Source organism: Macrobrachium nipponense, chromosome 18 (genome assembly GCF_015104395.2).
Source record: "Macrobrachium nipponense isolate FS-2020 chromosome 18, ASM1510439v2, whole genome shotgun sequence".
Lineage (NCBI taxonomy): Eukaryota > Metazoa > Arthropoda > Malacostraca > Decapoda > Palaemonidae > Macrobrachium > Macrobrachium nipponense.
In genome coordinates this window covers 75,471,233-75,489,292 of record NC_087211.1, presented here as the reverse complement: position 1 = coordinate 75,489,292, position 18,060 = coordinate 75,471,233, and the positions used below count along the sequence as shown (strand labels likewise).

At 35.5% G+C, this 18,060-nt stretch overlaps 1 protein-coding gene across 2 annotated transcripts in view; it reads left to right on the top strand.

Annotated features, from left to right (window-relative positions):
• LOC135197199 (myb-like protein A) overlaps nucleotides 1–18,060 on the top strand; it is a 162,239-nt gene that overhangs the window by 109,549 nt on the left and 34,630 nt on the right. Inside the window, exons 2-4 of one of the 2 annotated variants that reach the window (XR_010310571.1) lie at nucleotides 4,052–5,038; nucleotides 5,280–5,475; nucleotides 10,953–11,141. Coding sequence is in view for 1 of the 2 variants with exons in the window: in XM_064224248.1 (XP_064080318.1) it covers nucleotides 4,095–5,038; nucleotides 5,280–5,349 (1,014 nt within the window). In the remaining variant the exon portion in view is untranslated. Of the gene's footprint in view, nucleotides 1–4,051; nucleotides 5,039–5,279; nucleotides 5,690–10,952; nucleotides 11,142–18,060 lie in introns of those variants that run through there. The other variant, XM_064224248.1, reaches the window with a different exon arrangement.

The window sequence follows — 18,060 nt, the reverse complement described above, 5'->3', positions numbered from 1 at the left end:
AAAGGACCACTCGGTTCAAGCCGGAGGTCAAGAACCTCTTTGTCACCACAGGGCGAGAAAAGAAGGCAGACTCCAAGAACACCATCTCCTTCCAGTTAAGAGAAACCATCAGGAGGGCCTACAAGAAGGGGGGCCTTTCCTCTCCAAAGGGAGCCAGGCCCCATGACATTGGGGGGATCGGGGCTTCCCTTTCGCTCTCAAAGAACATGGCAGTGGACCAGGTCCTGAGGGCAGGAGTTTGGAATAGACAGTTGACATTCACTGTCCACTATTTGAAAGACTGCACGAGAAGGTCGCTCGACTCCTTTGAGATCGGCCCCGTGTTGGCAAACCAGCAACAGGTCTAGGACCCCTCTTCACCCCTCTCGGGTTTTACGGGCCGGTGTGTATGAAGTGAGTGTGTGTGTGTGTGACTCTTCCTCATACCCCTCTGATCCTTGTCCTTATCCCCTCTGGGCTTTCGGAGCAAGTCAAGAATCCAGGATACTCAGGCAAGATACACGGGAGTGTGTATGGTGTTCAGTACAACCCATAGTTTTACATGTCAGGGCCTGGTTATGCCAGCACCAGGCTTGTTTTAGGCCCTCCCCGGACCAACCCCCAAGTATCATGGAGCAGGGTTGACTACCAAGGGGAGCAGTTTCCCCTCCTCTGACCTAGAACCTTTGGGGCTGTTCCTCCCCTAACCTTCACCCTCCTCCTAAGGAGTAAGTCTCCACTGTAATGGTTCGAAGTAAGTATCCCGCATTGGAACAAATCACAAATTCTTGGTAATTTGTATTTTTCTTAGCGATACTTACCTCGAACCAAGGAAGTATATTCCCTCCCGTCCAGCTCCACTGAAGCTTAGGGGAGGCACCTCGGAGTTGGGCAGGAAGGACTGGCGTCAGGTCAGCAGGATAGCGTGGTCCTCAACCCCTAAGGGCATAGGCCTGGCCTGGGTGCAGCGTATAACCAGTTTTATCTGGTCGGACCCGGATTCAACATCCGGGAATCTCCACTGTAATGGTTCGAGGTATATATCCTGGAGAAATAACGAATTCCAAGACTTTGTGATATATATATTTATACATATATATATGTATATATATATATAGTTATATATATATATATTATATATATATAGACTATTATATAATCATTATATATATAATATATAATACATCTATATAATAATATATATATATATATATATATATATATAATATATATATATATATATTATATAATATTAATATATATATATATATATATAGATATATATATATATATATATATAATCTATATTAATATATATATATATATACATATATTTATATATAATATATATATATATATTATATATATATATATTATATAGTGATTATATGATATATATATATTATATAGAGTATATATATATATATATATATCTAATATATCTAGCTAATCTATATATATATATATATATATTATAGAATATATATATCATATATATATAGTATATATATATATTATATATCTATATATATAATATATCTATATATATATATATATATATATCTATATATTATGTATATATATATAATATCTGAATATATATATAATATATATATATATACTTATATATATATATATATTATCCTATATCTATTATATATTATATATATATATAGTATATATAGAGATATATATATATATATATAGTATATATATATCATATATATATATATATATATATATATATATCTATATATAGTATATACTATATTATATATATATATATTATATATATATATATATATATATATATAAAGGTATAAGCCACGAGGGAAAATAAAATAAACAAGGGAGTTCTGCAAGATCTCTCGACGTTCAACGTCCTTTTACTTAGCAGATGAACTGACTTACGTGAGGAATTGACAATACAAGAATGGTAGTATAAACTGACAGATAGGGATTATAAAGAGATTAGTAGTACCTAGAAAAACATATTCACAATACATATTCACAATAACACACTAAAAGGAATGTTAATAAAAAATGGCCCCAGAGAAAGCAACAACATAATATATAAAATTCCATGTATGGACTGTTCCTCATTTTATCTCGGACACTCGAGCAAGGGCTTAGAAGTAAGATTAAGCCAGCATAAATATTCTGTAAAAACTGGGCAAACATCTAATGCAATATTCATTCATTTATGTGAAAACAACCATTGAATAAATTGGATTGGTAGTTCAGTAATTGAAAGGTCAAAAGATGTCTTATCACGAAATCTTTTAGAATCCGCTTTAATATAACTTACTTCTCATTGTAATTTCAATATTAGTTGTGGCCTGTTTCATTTAGACCCATGTATTAGTAACATGTTTAAGAATGACCTCAAAGACTTAAATAAAAATTAGTTGCTTTAGAGATATCTTCGTCGTATATGTATCTTTAATATATATTGTGAATATGATTTTGTTTACCAAAGTTCTGAATAGCTATCACCTATAATAATCCTTTAATTGTCTTGTCCTTGTGTCTGACAGATTGTCTTAACCTTTTTGTTTTTTTAAAATTGTACTCGTGTTTATGCTTGTTTGGGAAGGTTACTCATCTTCCAGGGTGGGTGTCGGATTCTAGGTACTAATCTCTTTATAATCCCTATCTGTCAGTTATACGACCTTTCTTGTATGTCATGTAAGTCAGTTCATCTGCTGAGTAAAGGACGTTGAACGTTGAAAGATCTTGCAGAAACTCTGTTGTTTATTTTCCCTCGTGGCTTATACCTTTATTTATGGATTTATCACGTTCCAAACTTTCACGATTCAGTTTATACATATATATGATATATATTAAAATATATATCATATATATATAATAATATATATATAGATATATATATATATATGTATATATATATATACACATCGTTAAAAGTGAGAATGTGACGTATTATTCGTAATACCATTTGAAGCCTTCAAATTGAAAGAATGGCTGTTTGTAGTTCTTTGAGAAGTTTCATGTCATCAGGCGTGACTGTTTCTCTGTGATTGTTTCTTTATCATAAAGAGAAATGCACTCTTACTTTATCCTTAGTCGTCATGATCATTTGAGGTAACGTGCATTTCAGGCAATAGTTCTTTTTCAGAGTGATGTGTTATTGTTTGTGGATTATATGAAATTTAGAAGTCCATCCAAGTGTTACTGTTAAGAATAAGGGTACTTTAATTTCCATGTAATTTAAGGGTCATTGCAGTAGTATTTGAAAATTCATGTTGACAATTAATTTGATAACTTGAATCAAGAGGGACTAAAATTTAGAATAATATATTCTTTGAGGAACAGCCTCAAAAAAGTTTTACCTAAAAATTTTGCTTAAATACATGTCTTGTACACTATTACAATATATAAGAATGTAATTGTGAGCCAAATTTATGAGTTTATAGATAGGTTTATTGATATTCCTGTATTTTCCAGTTCTTAGTTAGTTACTGTGAATTAATATAGTCTTAGTGCTAAGAGCATTTTGTAATAGTTGATGAGAAAGCTATTTCATTTTCTTTAGCAGTGATCAGGGACTTAGAGAAAACGGAAATAGAAGAAATAAACAATACAGTGGATCCCCTTAATCACGGGGGATGTGTACCAGAACCCACTCCTCCGAATAGCTAGAATCCGTGACGACTGAGAACCCCTATAAAAATGCTAAAAAAAAAATGCCTATTTTGTTAGTTCAAACTCAAGAAAAACCCACTAAAAATGGTTATACCTGGTTTCTTTATTTTTATTGCAAAAAGTGCATTAATTTTTATTGCGAAAAGTGCATTTAATCATGAAAATGATATGAAAATTCAGTAATTTGTGTATATTTCTCATAGAAGAATACCGCTAACACATGAATTTCCCGCAAATAATTGGTATATAAGGTCCATAGAGAAATCTGTGAATATGTGAGTCCGCGAATAGCAGGGTGCAACTATAATTGATATAAAAGTATCCTTAAAATTTTATTAGTTGATTTAAATATTGTTACCATTATTATTATTTAGGTATTTGTTTTTATAAATGTTCATCCTTTCAGATGACAGCTTTTAACTCCATCTTGAAGAGGAGACTCCTCCATCATGGCCTCATATGCCATCACAGGACACTCTCCTAGTGGGATGCTGCAGTTTAATCTTGATAGTGCAGATGCATTTGATAGATTTCACAATGACTTTGTAGTATCTAGTAGACCACAAGATTTTAGTTCTGTTAATCCTGATAATACTAAAATAAATGTTGACATAGTGAAACAGTTACCCAGTACCAGGCTTCTCAATGAAAACTTTCAAAATGGAAAGAAACCATTCAACAGTGAATCTGCTCCTGTAGTGAATAATCACCTCATGCCAGTTCTCAGCAGAGGGAATATCAGCTTGGTAGAAAAGAGGAGCATAAAGGAGAAGAGCAGTAGAGCTGCAGGAAAATATAAAACATTAGAAAGAAAGTACAGAAGAATTACCCGTCCTAAGCGAGACTATTGTCCATCAACATCCACCCCAGAATCGACGGCCTTCACTTTTGCTTCGTTCATCATTCTCGTCGTTCAGGGAATTGTCAATGTCATCAATGTGATTAATAACAACAACAACAATAATAATAATAACAACAACAACAACAATAATAATAACAATAACAACAATGAGAACAACAACAATGTGATGATTGTCAACAACCAAGAAAATAATGCCCAGATGATGGGAGGTAAAAGGGCTCTAAGGCACAAAAGAGGAGTTGGTCGAGGTAAACAACTTGAAGATAAAGACTTCCCCAAGCCAGTGGATTCATTATCAGGTTTTCTCATAAGCAGTTTTTTTAGTAGCAATGACAGAATGAAGAAAAAAACTCAGATGAGCCCTGTAAATAAAAGTACTGATCCTATTAGTTATGCACTGACCAAAAATAAAACATGCAGTTGCATCTCTAAGCATAATAACATTGCAAAATGCAGTCTGTTAAAAATCTGTGAACTAATTACTTCAAACGCTCGTCACCATAATGATGATTTTGCCTCAAATCTTTTACAGTAAGTAGTATGTACCTTGTTATGTCTGTTTTAATATTGATTACTAAATTATTATTAGTACTTGTATTAGACACTATAATCATAGGTTTGTTTAAATTTTCAACAAAAAGGTTCTTTTATTTAAATTCTAAATCTTTTTATTATGATGATGATTGATGTCCAGTTTGTTGTAGAAGGTAATGTTCATTCACTGATATGGACTAATTTATGAAAATTTTTAACATCATTCATTTCATTCCAGATTACAATATAATATTCTTAAAGGTAAGATTCTACACAGAAGTCCCCACTGCCATACCATTACTGGTTAAAAATTAAAGTTTCAAGATCTCTCAAGTGGCAGTTTTATGAGGCTTTCAGCTTTGATTCCCAATATATATATACTTTAAGATTCAATGACTATTGCAAGTTTATAAGTCTTACCAAGATGAAAAATGGTAAGTATTAGACTGTTACCTGTATGTGCTGCAAAAAAAGTTCATACATGAAAAGTGATTTAGGCCTTTAGTAGAAGCTGGGGTATTATTACTTAATTCCGTTCATAATGCACTTGAATGTTTTATCTGTAAATATCAGGCAGTTTTTTTATTTTATTAAAGAGTATGATATTATTAAAGTTATGAAGTTGCTCTCAATAAAGCATCCAAAAACTCAGTAGTATTGCTTTTGTCTCCAGTGTTGATATTTTAATTATTATAGTTATACTCTCAGTATGCAGTATACTATAATTAATTTGAAGTTGACCTACATAGAGATTGTATTGTGGCATATTTTGAGCTTTTACAGTATGTATTATGAGTTTCCCTTTTGAAAAAAAAAAATTGCAGTACTAACCACTTGTTTGATTATGCTTTCCACCCTTGTTTGGGAAAGTTAGAACGATGCCCAATTTCAGTCTATATGTAGTAAGACACTTATTGATGACTGCCCCTTTTGTTATTTACATCATGTGTTTATCTCATTAACAGAGCAGGGTACAAACTTCAGTTATTAAAAAAGAAAAAGAATCTTTTAGATCCATGAAACAAAGAACTGAATCTTTTCAACCAGTCAATTGTATGCCCATACAGTGTTCATTTAATGCATGGGTTATTGTTGTGCTCTTACTAACTCAGGCTTTCAAATTGAGTTACAGATATTAAAGGTACAGAATAGCATTTCCTTGTAGGTCTCCTTATAATTCATTTTATCCCTAAATCTGGAGCAGTTCTGTTAAGTCTGAAGCAGACGCACAGTATTTCACACAAAGCTTTGGACCCAGTGAGTGATGCTGGGATCACTTGTAAAGTAATTTAAAAAAAAGTAAAATTAAAGGTAATGGAAATGCCGGCTTGAGATGGGATCCTTAAGCAATAACCCTTGAACTATTTACAGTAATATAGTAGAGTAATATCTTTTTGAGGATCAATGATTTCAAAATTGTTTCGAGTTGTGGGATTAGATTTTGTTAAATGATCCCCAGAAAACTTTACTTAGTTCCCAGCACACTAAGGTTGTTTATTAAAGGAAGAGTCTAGTTTGTCCATTTGTCCAGTTTAAAGGTTGGGTTTCTTGCTGAACTTAAGGAAGGGCTGTGCAGCCACCTAAAAACTTCCTTGACATCAAAATTACAGAACTTCCTTAATTGGAAACTGTGTTCTTTGAGGTTATGTTCATTTTAAGTCTGTTTTAAACCCTGAACTGAAGAGAAATCTTCTAGGAAGGGTGTGATAGCTGTATTTAACTCCTGCTGCTACCATTTTCAGTCCATTGGATGAAAATAGTATGTACTGTACTTTGTTGACCAACATTTTTACCAGGCTTTCCAATTGATGCATATTATTGTTGATCTTCCAGAAAAATGAATTTGGAAGTTTTAAACAATACAATATGTAAATATTAGCCAGTACAGGCATATAGGATATGAAAGTACTATTTCATGGACAGTAATTGATTTTTCTGGCTAAGGATTTCTGTGAAAATATTTGTTATTCAGGTGGCAATTCATGTTCCTCTTCGTACAGGATCCATGTCACAGGGTGCCTTGAATCTAGTTTGCATTTAGTCCTAAAGACAGGGTCAGAGTATTCATGTTTTTTATTATCACAACTAAAATGCAGCCTATCAAGTGATCATGGATTGTAGCCTGTCAGTTTCAGCACCTTGACGTGTGCAGTTAGCTGATCTAAGAGTCAAACCTGCTGGTCTTCTATTGAAGTGAACATGCTAGCATTTCTCTGATACCCTCATAGGCGCAAGCAGTTGTGGTGAAGAAGTATCAAGAACTCATGCTAATAAATTGCACTCTTTTTGGCAATTATGTTCCACTTAACAGTTTCTTTGTTGTTTGTCCTTATCAACCACATACTTGAGATTAAATTAGTATGGAACAGGAGAGACCATCATCAGATATCTTCCACGAAGCACCAGTTCCAAGTACAGCTTCTATGTTTTTGACTAGTTATCTGGCAGTTGGTAGAAAATGTCTTGTGAGTGCTTCCCGTAAGAGAATGACGTCACATTTTTCATTGTATGTACTACTGTATTGTCGGCCAAAAAACTCTTGGCAGAGTTTCATAATTTTTCGTTCAGCTGCCTAACGCACGATTCATGCCTTATTTATTTATTTTTCTTTTCAAAGATGGAAGAAACCATATGTAATGACGTTAAAAACAGTCAACTGATGAATTCCTTGTTTAGAACATTATGTTATGTTTTGGTTATTGTGTCAAAAACTATTTTTCCATATAGCAAAATTGACGTGAACGAAACGAAGTGATAAAAATACGTCATATCACAACCATAGATATACATTACCAAATAGATAGGAGACACCTATCACTAGTAGTATATCGCATAAACATAGTCCTTAAATTATCATTTCAATATTAAGTTGAAGGTAGTTGAACTTTTCCATTTGTTAAATTTTACAGAAAACGTTGGAATCTCACCAAATGCTATCAAATTTAAAAGCAAAAAGAAAAAAAAAAAACCATATCCTAACAGTGTGAACCAGGCGACCTCACTCTATTGCTTTTGATGTTATGTGCACGGGAATCTAATGTCAGTGTGTCATTTATCGGTCTAAGAAACATCCCTCGATGAGCGAGAGACAATTATTGCACTGCATTCGGTGCAAGTTCCTGTTGGAGAGATATCAAGAAGGTTAATAAACCAGAGAGAATCATACATAGAAAAATCAAATTGTTTAAAGAACGGCAAAATTTAGAACATGGGCCTAGAGGTGGAACACCTCGAAGCACCACAAGAGAGCAAGACAATACAGTAGTGTAAATGTGCTGAGTAACATTCATTTGTGAATTTTGAATCTAAAGTGCCTCGTCACGACATTGCTGAACCAGGAATCATGACTAGCTCTACGCTTTATGACTGGTGTCTGATGAATACTTTAGATGGAAAGGAAGAGGTTTTAAATCTACACTTGAAATCTTTGATAGTTGTCTAATGAATAAGCAGCTTATCTTTTGATGATGAGAGATTCAGTTAAGGCTTACTCTTTTTGTTTTGTTTTTTTATCGGTGGCCAGTGAATACCACGGATAGGGAGGGAAACAGTTTCAATGATGCATGCATTTTTTTTTCTTCAAAACCCAAAGAATACATTTTATTGGGAGATACTTTATTAACATAAGCCTAATCCTTCCGTCATTCCTATACGCCACCTCCGCTCTCTTCTCCATCTCAGGTTACTCGATCCGACGAACTCGTATCGCGTGAAAGCATCACTAATGATAACGGTTATTTTAAAATTCCCCGCACCGACAACGGACGCTTTAAAATGGATGTTTATAAAATATTTTCTGTTCAAAGAAACTTTATCTTTCATTCCCCAAAATATGTGCATACACTCGTGTTACACTCTGTAGCCGTCAAAGAGCAACCTTTGATTAAAGCAGTAGGTTTTACTTGGGAAAACAAAAACATATGAAATATACTTAAACGAGAACGTCACCTTTCATATTTCTTATCCTTTCAGCTACTTATAATATGCTTATGGTAGTAGGTCTAGGTATACATGTGAAACTAATTTGAATTAATTTTTATTTTGATCAACCTAAGAAAGCCTTAATGAAAGTAAGCCTTTCTTAATGTATTCGTCAGTTTTGACTCCCACAGCTTTCCAACGTGTCCAAGTGAAACAGGATGATATGCAAGGAATTCGATAAAAAATAAGACTGAATAGGTCCTGAGTTAATTATGTTAAGCAATTATGAAAAGGATAAGAAGAAAGGCGAACATGGCTCATAAAACAAGAATAACGGGAATAATCAAATAAAGCAGATTAATATATATATATATATATATATATATATATATATATATATATATATATATATATATATATATAGTCGATTTAAATATTCATTAATATTACGTATCCGATAGAGTATGCTGCTGAAAATAGACCTAGGCTAATCATGTGGGAAAATCAGAAGTCCAATTTAGGCCCACTAAATGTGTCATGCAAATTATTTTATTGATCAAAGGACAAAATTAGTTTAATTAAACATCGTTTTCAAGGAATGTTAACGCCTTGATGTATTATTCATCGGCTGAAGGAGACGAATGACAACACCCCAGTGCAGTACGATACGTTGAGTCAAGACTCGAGCGGCAGCAAAGCCAACTTCAAAATCCTTCGGTATGCTGTCACGAAGCTAGAGTTGATGATAAAATTAGAAATCGGGACCCATCGGTATATATTTTCTTTACTTTGCAAAATAATTATCTTTAACACGTTGAATAAGTCTACTTAATTCTAATGTAATTTATTTCAAGCATTTCACCTTTGAAAGGAAATGTTATTTATTGTTAAGTAAATAATCTGGCACCTGCATATGGCAATATTTCCATAACGAACAATGAATTAAGAAACTACGCCAATTATTCGTTGGCCGTCTACATGAAAATGCATAGTTCATGGTAGCACTGAAGAATCAATGTTAAATTTGTTGAGGTGATTATGCCATCCTTTTCCACTTGGTATTTGGACACCATCCCAGGAAAATTTCTTGTTTTATTCTGTAGTATTTAAGTGCCTTGGGTGCTTTAGAGAACTTGAAGTAGTTGAACAAAAAAGGGTATTCAACTTTATCCTTTTTACAGTTTCTTTGCATGCAGAAAAAATTACATGTTATAATACCAAAGTGCTAACCTTTATCATTTACTGCTGAAACATGAAGCATGGACCAATGAAGCTAGGCTTATGCTATTCGCCAGATATTCTATTTCAATGCATTCTTTGAACCACACATTTATTCCATGTCAGTCAAAAGTACTTTTTTTTTATTGTTTTCACCCACGTATCATTCCAGTGCTATGTATATGTCATCAACGTTAAGGATGATAGGAACTCAATGGAGTTTAAAATTTATGTGCTAAATTATTTGGCTAAATATGTAGTTCCAAAAGGGCCCAATCACTTAGGTGTTATAATGCTTTGTGTGCTCATGAAAAATTATATAAATATGCAGAGGACAGTACGTATTCTGAAAAGAAAACCCATTGCCATCATGCCATGCATCAACTGAAATTTCCCACCTATGCAATACTGAGTGTGTGCTCCATTGACCTCCCCCAGGCTCCAGACAAAAATATTTCATGGTATTTTGAATATTAACCTACTCTTGAAATGTATACATGCAAGTCATTACTGAAATAACTTATTTGCGCTCATATAGCCACATATTTTTATTTACCTGCAGTGAGATAAAATCAATTATTTAAAGCCCAATGTTTATTTGCATTTCACCAGAGTTTGACTTGTTTGTTAAAAGCTTGTTATAAATTGCACGTTTATAACCTAAATAAGGTGTGGAGTTCTTTGTTTGTGGTAAGCATTCAGATGTATTACTGAAGAAATATTTTCCATCTTTATTACAATAAGCTTATGTTATCAAAAACATTGATTTCAGCCAATTGAGAGCTAGCAATGCATATGGCCACTTCTACTTAAAACTTACATTGGTGAGTGGACAGATGGATGAAATAGACTAGGTACATACAGTACGTACTCTATTATGAGATAGTCATTTTTCCATGTCAGGATCCTCCAACAATTCTCACTAAGAGTATCTTACAGGTGGAAGGATCACACAACACAGGTAAGAATGTTTAGAAGCTTTTAGTTTCTTGTCTTTGTGGATATTTCTGTTACTGCACTACCCACCTACCTCATTCATTGTGATAGTCTGCTAACTTTTAACAGTAGGTATTATTCATCGCAAATAATGAAAATTCTTAAAATTATGAATACTTACCCATCCTCCCCACATCTTAGTAGGTGGGCAGGAAGAATTCTGACAAGAATGTAAACATTCCAACACCAACTGGTTGAAAACAGGTGATCATTATAGTCCATCTAATCCAGCCAAGCATTATTTTTTTTTTATTTTGAATGCCAGTCACACGGAATGCTGCAAATAAGAAAGCAAACTGACACCGGGTAAGCAACCAGATAATTTTATTATAAAAATTTCCATTTGTTCATATACATTACAGACCTTTGTCTCAAAGTAAGGAAAATTCTCTAGTGCCTGTTGGAGCCCAGGTAAAAAAAAAAAAAAAAAAAAAAAAAAAAAAAAAGAAAAAAAAAAAAAAAAAAAAAAAGGATTTTAGTGGCAGCAGGAGTTAGCCAAGATAGCGAAAAAGAAGAGATCACAGCCGACCTGCCTTAATGAATCCCCGGCTAACATCAGTTTCTCTTTGAGTGCCTTCATAGCTGGTTGTGTTGTTACCCTCTCTGCCAAGAAGCTGGTTGTTTTTTTGTCCTTTCCTACCTGCATTATGCATTAGCTTTCTGTTTTTTTTTTCCCCATGATGTGTTCAGTGTGATATTGTTCTATTTGTGTGCTTTTACTTCAGTATATTACCAAACAATTACACAGCTGTAGGTTCCCTACGTGGCAGACCAAAAATTCAAACTTCGCGGTGGCGCTGCCATCGTAAGTGCAGGTGACGGGATCAGCCCACTTTCGGGAATAGCAGGTATGACTGACCAGTTGTTCCCACTTCTTTTTCTTCCGGCTCTTGAGTAACATCAGTGATTTGTACAGACCGTTTTCTCTTCATTTGGTTGGATGGTGGTATTGATCTCCAAGTATTGGGTGAAGTACTTACTTTGTGAGTATTTGGTTTTGCTATTGGTTAGCTTAGTTTTGTTTAGCTTTACTATTAGCTTTTTTGTGGTTTTTTTTCTACCATCATGTCCAATTCTAGTCCTTTGGGAGTTAGGTTCTGTGCCAGTGGGTGTAGAACAAGGTTAGTTAAACCTTTATATGACTCACATTCTAAATGCACCAAATGTGGAGGGTAGGAGTGTAGTAGGGAGAACACTTGTTTTGAATGTATAGGATGGAGCAAAAAGCAATGGAAAGTATTTGCCTCCCACTTAGATAGAGTGATTAAAGATAGGAAAAGAAAGGCAGCTCTTAGAGCTCAGAATAAAGCTAGCTTAGCCTCTTCATGTCTCCAGTCTTAAGCCCTCTTACTCCCGTAGCTTTATCTCTTGTACCAGCTTTCCATGACACCTTTTCTGATACCATTGCCAGCCTTTGATCGAGGTTCGAGAAAAAGTTCGACTTTCTTGCAAACACAGTTATGGAGTTAGGCCTCTCAGTGAAATCTTTTATGGAGAAGTCTGTGACTGTTAGTGAAGTGCAAAGTGTCAGTGCAGTAAACTCTGTGGAGGTGGCTGTCCGTCCCTCCAAGTCTCCTAGACAAAGCTAGGTCACTGTCCCACTCCCCTGCCTCAGGGAAAAGACATACCGAAGGTCCAAGGAAGACTGGAGGGGTTTGCCCGTGGGCAGTTGCTCCCCTGTGAAACCTGTACAGTGATGCCCACGTATTCATGGGGATGGGTACCAGACGCCCCCTTGAATAGTAGAAACCCCTATAAAAACAATTAAAACTGCCTATTTTGTTAGTTAAAATTCAAGAAAAACCCAGTAAAAATTTTTATACCCAGTTTTTTTAAATAGCTTATCATAAAAAGTGCATTTTATGATTAAGTTGATAAATAAAAACAGGAATTTGTGGATATTTCTCATAGAAAAATACTGCAAATAGGCACATTTTTCACAAATAATCGGGGTATATGTTCTAGGGAGAAATCAGCAAATACATGAGTGTGCGAATCCGGAGTCCGTGAATACGCGAGTTGATTGTAGTACTCCAGCAGGATTTGACTGAATGCCACTGGAAAGGAGTTTCGTTTCGGACTCAGTTGTTAACTGATTCGAGTGACTTTGCTCTCTGGGAAGCAACAGTGGTCTATGTCTTTGTCTTCTTGTCCCTTAAAGAGACATTCGACTGGAGGGGATGCCTCTTCTCTGCCTGTTAAGAGATTCAGAGAAGCGGAAAGGAGTCCTCGCCCATCTTGTAGCGGTGCTACATTGCCTCTGTCTCGCAGTCGTCATTCGACCTGGGACTGTCTTGTCTTGCCCAACAGGTGACAAGTTATTGGTGTCATCAAGGCACTCATTGCCAGGCCAGTTGTCGCGTACAAATTCGTCTCCTTACTGGGACTCAGCTGTTCCTCCTTGAGCTTCCACCTCGACTTCTGTTCAATGACCAGTGACTTTGTCGACACAGCCGTTGCCATTGCTTTAAGGGGAACCAGCCTAGCTCCTCTTCAATGACATTTGGAGAGTTTGACAAGTTTTCTGGACAGCAAAACCCAAGATAAAAAATGGGGATAAGCACCTTTCCCTGTTTCGTCAGATGATGAGGAGCAGGAACTTGACTCTTCGCCTGTGTTGGCTTATTCAGGCATAATGAAATACCTGTTGGAGAACTTTGATTTTTTTTTTCCCAGCTTCTCCTGGTTCTCCTGCTTCTACCTTCTTTATGTGGAAGAAACCTTTGGACCCTTGTTTATTGAAGACAGTTCTCTCCTCTGTTGCTAAGAGATCCTTACGGGATGTTTAGGAATGGCTAGCACAAAAGAGAGACCTTGGGAAAGCTACGTTCGCCTTTCCTCCCTTGAAGTTGATAGAGAAGCGATATTGTTTCTACGCCACCGGAGAAGGGCCCTCCCTGGGAGTTTCTGCCTCCTCCCAGGGAGACTTCTTTGACCTCATCGATGAGATTCTTAGGTTGGCCTTTGTGTCGGTCAATGTCCTGCTCTCTTCTCCCGAACTAGACCACATGGTGAAAAATATCTACAAAGTCTTACAGATTCTAAGCTTTTTAGATTGGACGATTGGGGTGTTGGCCAAGAAGATGGAGGACTGCCCTAACTTACCAGAGGACATTGCTGGAGACTGGCTTGGTGTCCTGTCATGTGCAGATAAATCTATTAGAGATGGGTCAGACAAGATTGCCTCTCATTTTGTGATGGGTTTTCTAAAGAAATGAGAGCAGTGGTGTTCCTTTGCCATTAAAGGGGTGACACTATTGTAGAAGTCAGTCCTTTCCCTGGAGAACACAGTTAGAGAGGTGCTTTCTTCTTTACAGAAGTCTACCCATGATTTGTTGGCCCAGTCAACAAACCCCAAGCCTTCCCTTCTGACTGCCACCAAGTCCATCTCTCTAGTACAGAGGCTTTTTTGCAGAAGGAAAGATCTCTACCTTTCTCCAGGCCTCGACCTAATTCGTGACCGGCCTCGAGGTCTGGGCCAAGTAGCAAGTCTGTCCTTCGAGCTCCTGTTGGAGCTAGACTGAACCACTTTTGGGAGGAATGGAGTGCCAGGGAAGTGGAGCCATGGTTGATTTAAGTTCTCAGTTTTGGCTACCCCATTCCTTTAAGTGAAGAACCTCTCCTTTCAAAGGACCCCATCAGCTTGATGGCCTACTCTCCAGGCTTGGAAAGGTTCCTGGCTCTCAGTCGAGAGGTGAAGACTCTACTTCAAAAAGGAGCCATGGAGAAAGTTATCGGCAAAACACGAGGGTTTTACAGCAGACTCTTTGTAGTCCCCAAAACATTGGGAGTTTGGAGGCCCATTCTGGACGTCAGTGCCCCCGAGTCGTTTCGTCCTCAAGAAGAAGTTCAACATGGAAACTACTCAGTCAGTGTTAGCAGCCCTTCGCCAGAGGGACTAGATGGTGTCCCTGCACATGAGAATCTAAAGTTTATAAAAAAAAATTATTGGGGAGACAAAAAATTGTTTCAGGGCTCAGAGGGGTGACTTAATAATTTTCCCATATACACATCAGGTTACTCATGCCAACTTTTTTTCAGAATTTCTGTGGAGCTTATTCGTTATTTTTGGTTGAATATGGTACAGTTGTCAAATAATATGTATAGATTGTAGGAAAAAAAACTTTTGAACTCGTTTTCGCAATTAAAAATTTTATAGCATTTGAAAGCAAAAACTAATTTTTTTCATTTATTTTAGGAAACTTGGTAAATTTGTGGCACTTCAGGGCAGAAACCTGGATAGTAGATGTTCTGCAGATGGGATGTCTACTCCCCTTCGAGTTTTCTTCCCCCACTCTCTTGAGTGTCCACTTTATCAATCGACTTAATCTTTCTTAGTTTCAGTCTGGGCGAGATAGTTTGCCATTCAAGATTCTTTGCTTTGGTCTTTCAATGGCCTCACAAGTCTTCACCAGTATTCACCCTAGTTTCGACATGGGCTCATTCTCAGGGAATACAAATCTTATGATACCTCAACAACTGTCTAGTCCAGGCAAGTTCTGGGTGAAGCTAATGCAAGACAGGGACTGTCTTTGTCAGTTCTGTCACAGGTTAGGACTGTGATAAATTTGGAAGTCAAACCTCACACCCAGTCAAAGAATCATTTACCTGGGCATGCTAAGAGACACAACAGCAGCAAAGGTTTGCCCATCAAACTAACGACTAGAAAAGTTCAGGAACTTTGCCCTGTCCTTCCTGTCTAAAAACAAGCAACCTGTTCGTCAGTGGCAGGTCATTCTAGTTTCCTGTCGTCCTTGGAGACACTAGTTCCCCATGGTCGACTTCACATTCAGTCTCTCCAATGGAGACAGAGTTATGGTCCCCTTCAAGGGATTCTCTCTTGTTCCAAGTTCCTCTCTCAGCAGAAGTGAAGAAGGACTTATCTTGGTGGCTGGACAACAGGAATATGACTACAGGAGTGCCCCTTCATTCTCTTCCTCCAGAGATTCTTCTGTTCTCAAACGTCTCGTATGAGGGATACAGCTGGTTTTTTTTTTAAAGAGGCATTTTGATGGACATGAAATGCATATTTTTGACATATCCAAAGATAATGATAGTTTTTGCTATTTTCCCTTAAGATCAAAGATATCTCATTACACATCACTTTCATCTCGATATACGGGCACTTAATACCCACACGTTTTTTGAGCAGAACAAGAAATAGAAAAACTTGTACAGTATTTTATTTATTTTTTCGTCTGTATTGTGCCATCTTACTCATCATGCAAATATGTAATGCTGTATCCAATCACCGCAGACAAGAGAAATATAAACAGTACATAGCTGAACAATGGCAAATTTGGAATTCCAGTATGAATGCAAAATACTGTTAATACACAATGAATTACAATTGAACATAATATACATATTATAATATATATATATTATATATATATATATATATATATATATATATATATATATATATATATATATATATATATATATATATATATATATATATTGTTACGAAGTGCCAAGTATCTGGTTACCATGCATCAAATATTACCTCACCAAAAGCCAGACACCTGAACCCTCATAACACGTTTAAACGACTGAATACTCTAAAGGCAACAATATCCCTTAACACTTACCAGTATTGTAGAAAATCAGACTAAGTTCATCAAAACAGGTGTGAGGTAATCTTGTAAGTAATTAAATTAATCAAAGGGCATCACTCCATCAACAACTTTAAAAGTCTAAGTATTTCCCTGATCTCAAAAGTCTAAGTACTTCCCTGGTTCTAAGTCTCTTCAAGTAAATTGAAGGAAAGCAAATCAGTTACCACTCTATGTTTCTACCTATCATCAATATAATCATAATCATATATACTGGTAGAAATGAAATACTTATAAAAATTTTAAATACAAAAATTTATTATTAAATTCAAAATTTATAAGTGAAATTCACAATATCAGGGAAAATTACTGTTACTTGAAAACAAAGTAAAGTTTAATTAATTCTTGAATCAAATTAAGTAAAATTAAATCAAAATTAATTTATCACAAAATTCAAGAAAATTAATTCAATCAAAATTCAAAAGTGTTAGGCAATAGTTGAAAATTTGAAATTAATTCACAAGTGCTAAACAACAACAAAACTTGAAAAGAATTCTAAGTAAATGCAAATTAATTCACAAGTGTTAAATTTAATCAAATGTGCAATGATTGAGCAATGAAAATAACTAAGTCAATTAAATTGTGAATGCAAATGAAAATATAAAATAAAAAGACACAATTCAATAAGAAAACGAAATAGTGCACAAACAATGGAACAAACACAAACACAAAAAATCAGCAATGTGTAAAAGTGTAAATCTTTTCACTCAAAACATTGTAACCAACAGTTTTTACCAAACCTTCACAACCATCTGTTATTAGTTAACCACAGTTCCTATCAAATATTAGTTAACCACACTCCCTATCCATTATTAGTTAAACACAATTCCTATCCGTTATTAGTTGCAACTAATAAAAATAATACACTTTACTTCCTTTTTGGTATACCAACTTCTTTTCTCTTGCTGCAGCTTGTATATCACACTTTCACAAAAACCAGGCGCCGTTACGAAACAATGTCTGTTCAGATTCCACAAAAGAAACTAAATAACACTAAATAAACTCTAAGAAATATCAAATATGAAATTGTAAGTTACGAGTGACCAATTTACGTTACGTTAATATAATCTCAATGATGTTGAGTGAGAGAGAGAGAGAGAGAGAGAGAGCGATCTAACCGCCTCGAGGTTCTATGATCTAGTGAAATCTCTTCCTTTACGGAAAAGCTGGAAAGGGCAGATATGATACAAAACGTTCTTATCACGAATGCTTCCAGTAGCTTTGAAATCTGATGCAATCTTCATAAAGAAATGTGTAACATGCACA